General features: G+C 44.2%; 1 protein-coding gene across 2 annotated transcripts in view; it reads right to left on the bottom strand.

The window, feature by feature from the left end:
* The window catches only part of SLIT3 (slit guidance ligand 3), a 594,982-nt gene that overhangs the window by 191,012 nt on the left and 391,767 nt on the right, over nt 1-12,203 (bottom strand). For both annotated transcript variants that reach the window (XM_042947171.1, XM_042947176.1), the window contains exon 5: nt 1,390-1,461. In XM_042947171.1, coding sequence (XP_042803105.1) covers nt 1,390-1,461 — 72 coding nt within the window. The remainder of the gene's footprint in view (nt 1-1,389; nt 1,462-12,203) is intronic.

Here is a 12,203-nt window from a genome sequence, read left to right as displayed (position 1 = left end):
CAGATGAAGCAGTGGGAAGTTTCCTATGTGGGATCCCCTTGCAAAGTCCTCTCTGCCCTAGGCTTCCTTCACCTTGAGATGCCTCTGCCCTCTTGTGTACTTTGCATGTTAAACACCAAAGGCTTTCCTGTAAGTTCTCAGGGACAGGGGAAGCAGGTAGCCTGTATCTGGAAGCCATCATCAGCATCCCAGGACACTAATATCCCTGCAGTCCTTATAAGGAAAGCTGATAGCTAAAGTAGTTAGTTTTAAAGAAACCTCCTCCAAGACTTCTCAAGTTGAATGTGAGCCTGCGTAGGAGGCCAGTGGACAGAAATGCCTGCCCAGACAAACCATCTCCCAACACATGCTCTAAACGCATGGACACAGTGGTATGGGTGGAAAACTTGAAAGGCACACTCCTTGTGAAAGTAATGGTCCAGGATTCACTGTTAAACAGCAAACAGTGGAGACCAGACAAAAAATGGCAAGGGTTATTTGGCAGGTTAAAAAAATGTAGTTGATGGAATAGTTCTGCACTGACTCTATCAATGGGCACAAGAATCTGCATGTGATAAAATTACACAGAACTGCATGTGCATGTACACACACAAATGAGTGTGTGTTATACTCTGAAATCTGAAGAGTAAGGTCTGTGGATTGTACCGATGTCAGTTTCCTGGTTTTGAGATCATACTGTTATGTAAGATGTTACCATTGGGAGGAAACTGGGGTAAAAGGGCACATGGACCTATCTAGTATTTTTGAAACTTCCTGTGAATCAATAATTACTTCAAAATAAAACTAAAAACACCCCCCAAAACCAAGCACCTAGTGCGGTGAGTGGATCTGGCTATGTCTCCCCACCAGCCTGGGACACAAGTGCCAATGCCCTCTCCAATATCTTATTAGTAACAGCCACCCCTTTACCATCAGGATCATGGTCATGATCATCAAGGCTCCCACTTATGGAACACTTACTATGTACTAAGCACACTTTCTCATTGGCATCAATACCCCCACCAGAATATCATCCCCATTTTGCAGAAGATCATGACCCTGGGAAGAGCTGAGTAGAGCCCCAGGCCATAGAGTTACTGTAGGCCAAGCTCTGACCCAGGTCCGGGACTCTAGTGCTCACACTTGGGGCTGAAAAACCAGAGAGGAACAGGACTCTGTGGAGCTGTTGTGGCACTTGATGCATGTTCCCTGGAAACCACTCAGGCACATCCCTCAATCTGTCTCAAAGGCGTCTGCACCAAGGCAGCACATAGCACAGTGACACCACCTTCCTGTCCCGTCCCTCACCCCTGTTCTGGCCAGAAAGCCACATCCGTAGAGAAGCAAAAAAAAAAAAAAAAAAAAAAAAAAACAAACCAAAAAAAACCAAACCAAAAAAACATCACTTACAAGTTCTTCACGTTGGTGATGCCACGGAATGCCTTCCTCGGGATCCCTAGGATCTGGTTTTCGCTCAGATCTCTAAACAAGAAGAGAAGAGGCACATGCATTAACGACCAAGGCCCGGCTTTATCTGCATCTCATTATGACAACAAAACCTCTCACAGGCTGCCTCTGCGGTCAGGAGTGTTGGAGGCACTGTTTAGTCTCAGGCCCCAGGCTGCTATGAGCCTTCACATTGTTCCTCTAGTGATGGCCTTTGCTGAAATGGTTACCAGGCGGGAGCAGCTCGCCTCCAGGGCGGGCTCTGTGGGTGGTCTCGCACCTCCAGGCCACGAGCCAAGACGCTGGGTTATTTGTTGCACACAGACCGCACCCAATTCTGTTTTGCCACCTCCCAGAGAGACCCCTGGCCCCCCTTCCCCAGGCCGTCCCTCCCCCACTTCAGGGTCAACAGCACTCAGTCTCCCATCTCTCAGGGACTCTCTGCCTTTGTCATTTGGGATTGGAAGGGAACCTGGCAACCCTGATTTTCTGATGGGGGATGACCATCTCTGTTTATTCTAGAGACCCAGACACCCTGGGGGCCTCCTAGATCAGCTAAGTGACAGCCATGGTGAATTCAAATTGCATTTGCACAAACCTGTCCAAAATGGGGGTCCCATGGGCACCCCATCTAGCATTAAGGGTGCTAATGTGTTGCTTTGAGGAGGAAAGGTAAGGGACAAAGTGTCAGGTCTTGAAGCTGGCTCAAACCCGGGTCTCGTACCAGGGTCCTCTTTAAGAATCCCCAAAGCCTCAGTTTCCTTTCCTAAGACCTATGCAGCTTTTTTTCCTTTTTGCTTCCCCCTTTTCCCCCTAAACAAACACATACACTTGTTTTCATTCATACCCCAAGCTTGCTTGGGATTTCAGTGAGTAATCAGTCATAACTGCGTGTCTCTACACACATACACACAAACATATACATACATATCAATCATACAGACATGTATCTATAGATACAGATATATATCTCAATTATTTTAAAAATAACACAAAAACTTTTAGATATTAAGGTACAAAATCATCTACCCAGACCATAACCACTGTTACCAATTAGCAGCAATATGTATAAATTTCACAATATGATCTCATAGTATATAGTCAGTCATAAACTCTTTTTTCACTTATTATATTGAGAACATCTGTTCATGTCATTAACAGTACATGTATGCCAACATTTTTAATCACTGTATATCATCCAATTGTATAGAGGGCTATGTGATCCCACATTGTTGGGTATTTGCCATTTAAGGAAACATGAGGATGGGTTTTCCTCCCCAGACATTTTTGGGACAATTGTTCGGCCACTTCCTTGGTATAAAGTCCCATAAGGAGCATGTGCTGGGTCACAGGGTAAACGTCTTTAACTGCTGAGTCGTCCTAGAGGGAGATTGTACCAATGGACACTCCTACACTTAGGTTTCCACGGGAACCTAATCAAAAGCTAAAGAGGATTCCAAATAAAGAGAGGTCAGACAACCATCCTTCACTGAAACTTAGGCCATCTAAATTAACATTTTGTGAAGGGGCAGGAGGAAAAACAGAAAGCAGAAGAGAGGCATCACTTTCCTGCTCTCACCTGCTGAGAGGAGCTACCACACTCTGAGTGGGTGACTGGAGTTTCAGACACTTGGGGATTGTCTGGGGCCACTGTTAAGCCCCAACGCAAGGCTCAGAGTTGGGGTAGGGTGCAGATATAACTACCAGTGGCTTCTGGGGCTGAATAACAGGGTATTCCCCATCTCAAATCCAGTTTCCTCTGTCTGCAACGGTGTAAATAAATTTAGATGCACAAGGAGCCCCATTGCAGGCTCCCCCGGCCAGGCCTGATTCAATGAGCAGGGCTCCAGCCTGGAGTCGGGGCACCGAACAAAGCCTATGGTGACAGCAGAGGTCAGGCAGGTTCACCAAGGTCACTCCTCTGCTCTCCATCAGACTCCAGGGGAAGGGGGTGCAGGTCCTGTCATCTGACTAATGCAATTTCCACCAGGCATCTGGGCTGTACTCAAGGCTCCAGCAACCACAATGGGTCTAGTCTTTTCTGCCAGGTGAAGGCTGGTCTCCAGGACAGTGAGCCCCTGCCCACTATCCTCCCAGGCTTGGCCGCTATCTTCAGCCACTCTGGGAAACAGCTCAGGCCGCTGTGCCGGCCAAGGGGGAATGATCAAAATCAGGGGCAGGGGAAGCAAACAGGAGAGAGGTTTGGACTGTCAGCTCTAACCATGTCTGGAAGCCAGGTGAAGGGGCACCTATTCCCGTAATGCATTAACCCTTTGAGTTTAATGTAGCCTTTGAGTTTAATGAGTTGACATGTAGCCTCAAACATCCTGAAGAAATAACAATTGTATAAAGGTTCCAACTTGCCATATGGTGGGCTGAAAAGAGGAGAGCAGCATTTTAGCTGAAAAATCTGGCCCACCTCCTGAGAGACGTTCCACAAAAGCCATCGCACAGGCAAAACCCTGCAACTGCACGGGGCAGCCTCTCGGGTTTCTGGTCACTACTTTCTTGCTGGAAATACACCCAGTCTTGCTCCCAGTTTAAGGGACCCCATTTAAAAGCACAGCTTTCTTTCCACCTCCTTGCCATGGCTTTCCTCCTGCTGTAACTGAGGAAAACAGTGGATTGTAGGGAATTTATCTGTTCCCCATGACAATCTGCTTGTAAATTTTATTAATTTTATTTTCCATTGAGCCTCTGTTCTCCAGCTAACAATACCACTGCCATCCATCTGCAGGATTGTATATTGATTTCATAAATACCTCCAGTGGGCTGACAAACTGACAGCTCTAATGGTGTTACTGATGGGGCGTGGAGGAGGGTTCAGGGCTGGGTGCTTCATTTTCGGTAACTGTCCCTTCACAATTATCTTGGGGCCTTTGTGAGGGCTCCTAATAGCGTGTTTATCTCAGCGTGATGCCAGAGCATGGAGCTATTGCTAAGCACCACCCATGAGAGCCACAAGAGCCACCATTTTCAGCTGACACTTAAGTAAAAATAACAAAATCTATCCGTAGTGCCCAAGAGCCTAGTTCCGGCCAATTGCTTGCTGGGGGTTTAGTGCCTTGCCCTTCCTGAGGGAAAATGTTCAGAAATAACCAGGGAAAGGGAACTTTTTTAAAAAAAACATTAGATATAAGGTATGAGGCTGGAGCACAGTGAGAGGGTAAGGGGCGTGTGCTGAAATTTTCTGGGGGAAATAAAGGAAGATGGCTGGTGGGAAAGGTTTTCTTGGTTGGCAGTAGGGCTATGGATTGGGATGCCTTTTTAAATAATTAGGACTCTGAAAGAAAGGAGGACTGCATTAGCTAAAGTGCATTTTCCTGCTTCCGGAAAATGATTAACCGACGGATTATTCCATCCAAAAACACAAGACCAAAGAGGACTTATTAAGGAGACAGTAAGTCAAATAGGAGTTGGCAAGCACCAATATATCCCCCTTCCAGCCAGCACCCCCCTTTTTTAATTTACTAAAATGCTTTGGACACAGATTAACTTTCTTCGCAAATTTATTATTGCTTCATCTACCTTGAAACGGGAACTGCAGACACTTTGATAAATGGATTGAAAGGTTGTCTAGTTCCAGTGGAGCTTTGAAATGCTTCCCAGTGCTCTCTCTGCAATGTCAGGCAGGCTTTGTTCTCAGAGCAACAGTGAATGACAGTCCCCACCTTCACCCCCACCCCTGCCCACCCCATGTTTACCAGGGAAGATGGCAAGGCGAGAAGCAGGAAAACAGTTTCCTCTGCTCAGTGGGGACAATGCACTGGTCTCAGTCACATTCACGCTACCTGGAAGTCTTGTCTGTGTTAAATGGCAGTTTGTGGGAGGTGAAATTTGTTCCTAGATATCAACCTTGAATTATTCTGAATGTACCAGAAGGGGTTCAGAAGCTCCCCCAACCTTGGTGAATTCTTGTTTCTGAAGTGGGGAGGGCCACTTATTAGCGGTATGATCATGCAAGGTACTGAAATGCTCTATGCCTCCGTTTCCCCATCTTTAGGGCAGGGGCTTTACTGACTTCCTAGGTTAATCATGGGGATGAAAGGAATGGATATATATGCACCTTGAAAATCACCTGGAATCCTGTAGGCATTCAACGAATGGCTGCATTTATTTCTTGGATTTTCTGCCCAGTTAGCCCTGAATTTTACATTGCCGAAAACATCCTTTATCATCCTCTTCAGGATATATGCCTACAACTATGCAAAGAATAAAACACATAAATGCTAACTAATATTCTTTCCATAAAATCTGAGCGAGGGATCGAAGTTTCCCTCATCTATCATCTAAACAGGAGTATCTCTATTTGATTCTAGAGTCTTTTGAATGAAAGAGGAGAGCTTGATTCAGGAGAGAAGGTCTGTCTCAGTTTGGGCTCTCAAAGAAGTTGACATTTAGCCAAGTGATGGATTCACACTTGCATCCTGGGAGAGACTAGTAAAGGATGCAGGAAGCAGGATGAACAAGGGAAATAATTATAGGTCAGTTAGGTAAAGTCCTGGCCTTGTCTCTAACCAAGGGATCTGGGTCATTGTAGCCCTGCATCAGACAGTCCTTGGTTAGGGATCACCCAAGAGAAATACAAATTGCTGGGCTTTGCCTGCTCTCCATAAGGCTGAACACGGTGACTCCAAGACTCAACGACAGATTGCTGAGGAGGTTCCCAGTCATGACCTTTATCAGCAAAATCTAAAGAAGCAGGAGATGGGAGCCAGAGTCAGTAAAGGGACCCAAGGGATCCATCTCAAAGCATTCATAAGAAGGCTTCAAGGACAGTTCTCCTGATTCAGGAAGTTCTCAGAAGATTAAAAAAAAAAAAAAAAATCACTCATGAAAGATGACATATCCAGGACCAAAGATCAGGAGGCCACAGGGAGAAGCTTAGTGACCAAAGGAAATTAGAACAATGCAATCTGATGCCTTCTTTGTCTACTTCCCCAGACCTTGCACTGAGACCAACAGGCACTTTTTTAGTAACTTAAAAAAGAAAAAAACAAAAACAAAAACAAAAAAACTACCAACCCTTGATTAGCCAAAGTAAATGAGGGGATGATCTAAAAGCATTTCTATTTGGAACCATTATTGGATTTGAGATCAGGGAAGTGGATTACTATTCTGATTCTCTTTGGCCTGAGTATGTATTAAAATTACTTTCCCACTCACTGCCTAATAGGAGGAAACCTGCCCACTGATGCAGTAGGTATCAATCAAAACTCATTTAGGGATTTAAAACATTTCTGATGGATAATCCGTGAGTCTAAAAGTTCTTGTACTCGCAATTGCTGCCTTCTTATACAAGGCCTGCTCCCCCTAGCCCCAACTCCTATAGTAACTGTGACATTATCACTCTTGCTCTCAGAACAGAAGAGAAAGATGTTGTTTTGCTTACCTTATTTTATACAGTGGGAGGGAGGGACAAACATGCAGGAAAAATTATTCCCTGGGGATTCTACAGTGTGAACTTTGGGGAGGATTTATCTTAAAAGGTAAATCTCTTCTGCAGGCAATTTATCTTAATAAGCAAGATTGTGTGTCTTCAGTTGGGTCACTGTCAAAACCAGGTGAGCCCCAAGCATATGTCTCAGCTGAGAAGTCCTGGTACCTCTGGCTGGGTGTCTAGTCAATGGTATCCTTTGTCCAAGAGAGATTATGATGGAAAAACTGAACCATTTCCTGAAAGAACTGCCACCTGCCTCAGGGATCCAGAGGATCAAAGTATCAATGGGGGACAGAAAACCAAAACATGACCAAAAACTTATTTTCCACTGCTCCAATTAGTTTCTAAATATTTCATCACACCAGTTTATGTGCTTGTTTCCTTGATGTTAAAAAGTCACTGAATGTGGGGCGCCTGGGTGGCGCAGTCGGTTAAGCGTCCGACTTCAGCCAGGTCACGATCTCGCGGTCCGTGAGTTCGAGCCCCGCGTCAGGCTCTGGGCTGATGGCTCGGAGCCTGGAGCCTGTTTCCGGTTCTGTGTCTCCCTCTCTCTCTGCCCCTCCCCCGTTCATGCTCTGTTTCTCTCTGTCCCAAAAATAAATAAAAAAAAAAAAAAAAAAAAAAAAAGTCACTGAATGAAAGAGATCAGTAAGAGCTCCTTTCATTCTGCCTTCTCCAACAATCTCATTAGAAAAGTCCTAATCATACCATTCAGATGTCTACGATTGGCAGATTAAATGTCAGCTCAGACTCTTCACGCAACAAGAAAATAAATTTAGCACCTACTGTATGCTATTCTATGTCACATGTTGAGGCACAGATGCAAACGGAACCAAGTTTCTGTTCTCCTGGAGCTTGTATTCTCTTCGGCCCCCGATACAAATAAACAGACCTTTTCATACAAATGACTGGAAAATAAATACCTAGACATCCCCAAAAGTAAGAGCTGTAGTTTCACTGTTTTTTCCTTTTCAACAAGAAGACATCCTATGTCTAAAGTTACACTGAGGATTATTGCTAACCAGCAAGGAAAATAATTCACAGCTTTGTTTTACCTATTCAAGGCTCAAAATCTTTTTAGTTTTGGGATGGCAGTGCAGGGGAAGGGGAAGGGAAAGATGCCAATCGAATCACTGGGACTTGCAGGGATCCAGTCTTGTTTCCTTAAGTACTTTGATTCTGTCTTTCAAAGTGGACAGTCTGATAAAAATCATGACAGTTTGAAGATGTTATTAAGAGTTGGCATGGCACGGGGCAGCTGTTCTTGCAGTGGGGCTCATGGTCTACCTAATCAGAACTTACTGATGATGCTTCAAAAAAAAAAATACAGATCCCTGGTTTCAAAATAATTTAGATAGGATAATGGTATTGTGGGTTATGTTTCCCTTCATTTAGATCTTTGTCTTTGAGAGATACATACTGAAATAATTAAGGATTAAGTGATGATGTCTGGATTTTGCTTCGAAATAATGTAGAAGAGGGGGAAGTAGGTGGAGGTATAGATGGACTAAGATTGGCCATGAATGGATACTTATTGAAGAGCTGAGTGCTGAGTGCAAAGGAAGTTCATTTATAATTTGTGCTTGACTTTTATGTATGTGTGAAATTTTCCATAATAAAAAAACATTAATGCAGATTTCTGGGACCCATCCGAGATCTACTGAATCAGAAACCCTGGGGATAGGCTTTAGAGTGTAAACTTTGAACAAGTTTGAGAATGTGGGTAGGATGATTTGTGCATGGGGTTAGGTGGCAAGTTCACACCCTAGCTGTGCTACTTAATGGGCTGTGTCTTTAAGAGCATCAATCAATTCTGAGCCTCAACTTGTGCTTCTGTGAAATCCAGATAAGCATCAAGAGTAATAAAAAATCAAGTGCTTCTTCTATACTTGAATGCAGTATAGAAAGGCAAATCAGTATCTTCATTTTTTTAGCAGAAAGCTAACAAATATAGCATCCTACTACCTTAAGCGTCTAGGGGAAATTTTGGGTCCAAGATGCAAAGGTCTCCTGTGTCTCAGGTGTGAGCCTGTTGGATTTGGGCAAAATGCTTACAGGACACTAGTGTCACAGGAGAAGGCTGAAGGGGAACAGGGTGACAATATCTAATCCACACTTGACAAAGCCACCCAGGGGCCCAGTTGGAAGCTGAACTAGCAGAGGGAAAGAGTCCATGGATGCTTAAAACTTCCCCCAGGACCCCAGCAATTCAGGAAGAGGAAACCAAGCATTTTGTCCCGGGCCTCTCCTAAATGTGCAGGGAAGACTCTGTCGATTGTGATTAGCACATTCTGGTGGGGCCTCACAGACAAATATTTTCCCAGGTTTCTAGGAGGGTTGCAGTAGAGGGGAGAGAGCACTGGAGGGCAGGTAGGTAATGAGCAGCCAGGCCCTGAGGCAGATCTCAAGCTGTGACCATTCCAAAGCAGATGAAGGCCTGGTGTTTGAGCACCATGGAGCTAAGTATCACTTAGACAGGGACTGAGGGCTGAATGTAAGGTTAGGGTTATTGGTTTGCTCTACGATTAGTCACTAATGTACATCCTTCCTGTCTCTTTATGAGCAGATATTCTAAAAATCACAAATTCAAATGCATTAGGATCATGCAGGTTAAAGGAAATGAGCAAAACAGGCTGACTGTGGACACAAAGGAAGTGAGGGGTGAAATGGGGGATGCAGGGCCCACCCCAATGAATTTTTCCCAATTAAAAACAAATATCCCTCTGTGCTAGTCAACAGGACACTTCATCCCAGGGCCTGAAGGGTACAGAGGCCAGCACCCCCCCAGAAAGGATCTGCTAATTCTAGGACAGCATTCCTCCACAGAAATATAACATGAGACACCCAAGCAATTTAATTTGTTCCATTAGCTGCATTAAAAACGGTAAAAAGAAACAGGTGAAATGAATTCAGTAAAGTATTATACTTAACCAAATATATCCAAAAATATTATTACAACATGTAATAAATATAAAAATATATTAAAGAGATACTTTACATTATTTTTTATACTGCATCTTCAGAATCTGGTGTATATTTTATATACATGTCAAGTCAGACCAGCCACATTTCAAGTGCTCAATAACTACACATGGCTAGCACCTATTACATTGGACAGTGAAGCTCTAGAATAAGGCTAGGAGCTGGATGTTGTACTTCTGCACCCACTCTCTGCCAAGAGAGGAAAAGAGTATTAAATGTTGGAACCAATCTAAAGGAGCACAATGTGGACCTCCTTGGGGATGGGGGGTGGGTATACAATAGGAAATGTGAAAGGGAACCATTCAAGATAGAAACCTTTAGATTTAAGGAAGCAAACCTTGGCTTGAAATCTCCCAGTCATTCAGCCATCCCTCCTATGAGCAGAGAACCTCCTTCCAGCCATTAGGATTTAATTTGCATCTTTCTGAACCAACACCCCTCCAGGGCTGGCAGGGTTAACCAATGCTTCCAGTCCAAACAGAAGCTTCCTTAATTTAATTATCATATGTAATGCCAACTAAGGCTCTTTGTGTTCATGAGACAGCTTTATAACTGACCATCTCCAGCAAATGGTACAGAGGCTGAGCTGCTCAACAGCTCACTAATTCCTAGAATTATCACAATTTAGCAACAAGGTAGTTACATTAGACAGGTATGAGGAGCTCTCAACAGTCCAATTGTGCCTTCTGTTCTGGTCCAGACATCCCTGCTTAACTAACTGGTTCAGGAAACATCATTAGGATTCTCACTATCATCGTCTGACTCCAGCTTGTGTGTCCATTGCCAGGTACCATTCAGGAGGTATAACTGAGATTTTGGTGTTTTTACATCGTAGGCAGAAATCTGATGTTGAAAATCATTAGAGTCTAAGGATCTAATTATATACCTGAGATAGTCCTCTGCCAATTTTGAGGCCCAATGAAATGTTTTGATTTAATTTACCAATCCTGGTGTGAGTATGTGGTGTAGGGTATCCACCTGGTTCAAAAGCATGGGACCAGGGTTTTCTTTTTCCCTTGTCTGAAGCTATGTGTCTGCCCAGTAGAGTTGGGGAAAGGGAGCCCATTTCTTTGCATTCCATCCTCCTCCTGGCTGACATACTGTTCCCACCCCCTCCTTTCCCTCCGTCCCTCTCCCTTGGCATCCCTCTGAGGCTTTCATCCCTAATTTGATTGTCGTAGCTGACACTGTCAATCTGAAACCCAGTAGCACGTCTAATGCTGGCTGGACAAGGGGAGTGCACGGGGAGCAGAGGGGGAGGCAAATTCATCTTGAGAATAGCTTTATGTAAATCGATCTTCTGGCCGAAAGCTGGAGCCAAGCATTTGCTGATTAATTGGAGAAGCGTCCTTGTTCCCGTGTCTTCTTCAGAGAGATGGCCCAAATTGAGTCCTCTCCTCTTCACAAAGACATTCCCATGCCAAAAAGCTTTTGCAATTAGGAGATGAAACCTTGTGAGCGAGGGGGAGGCAGAGGGGTTGGGGGAGTGTTTGTGGAATTGTTCTGAAATGAAGTATGTGCATTTGGGCTGCTTCATGATTAATTGCTGACCTGGGCACCTTCATTTGCCTCCCAGATGGTGGTCTGGTAGCCTAGGTTCTGAGGCATAATATCCCATAGGTGAAGATCTGCTTGTACAATTAGCAAAAATTACAGGGGGGTGGAAAGTATACTTTCTGACATGTTCTTTCGGTGGATTCGAAATTTATATTTTCAGTTACCACTTGGGCCCATTCCTGTTAGCATCAGGAAGGAGGGAGTATCTGTGACTGACTCAATCTCTTTTCCAAGTACCTCTTACTGCCTTTGAAAAAGAAAGCTCTAACAAAATGCTGGATCATCCACACTGGTGGTCCTTTAACTCAGTGACTATTCCAGGGCACTGCTAAATCTGACCTTACCAAAAAGCTAAAGGCAGATTAGGGATTTAGGCACAGGTAAAAGTGAGTTTTGACCTAGACAGATTGCTCATTTGCTAATCTATGTCCAGTTTATATGGAAACATGGTCGTTTCTGCTGGCTTCTTCGTAAATTACTAGTTTTGTGTGGTCAGAAACTTTTGCTGAGCAAAGGCCCTGACATACAGCTGAAAAACATTTTTGTTGAATGGATTAAAAGTAAGTGAAAATGATTTCATGCTATTGCATATGGCTCATGGATGATCGAGAATAAATCTCAAGATATAGGGATTTCCCCCCACCCAAGTCTAGTTTGTCCCTTTAGATTATAAAGAGCTCTCCCCCTGTTGCCCCTACCCTTCTATCTCTGCCTCTCGGTGGAGTACTGTGCTTGAGGAGTAATGTCACTAGAAAAGGCTTGCATGCTAAAGAGCCACAGATAAAGCCTTTAACTGAAA

This window comes from Panthera leo, chromosome A1 (genome assembly GCF_018350215.1).
Source record: "Panthera leo isolate Ple1 chromosome A1, P.leo_Ple1_pat1.1, whole genome shotgun sequence".
Classification (NCBI taxonomy): Eukaryota; Metazoa; Chordata; class Mammalia; order Carnivora; family Felidae; genus Panthera; species Panthera leo.
This window is presented reverse-complemented; position numbering and strand designations above follow the sequence as displayed.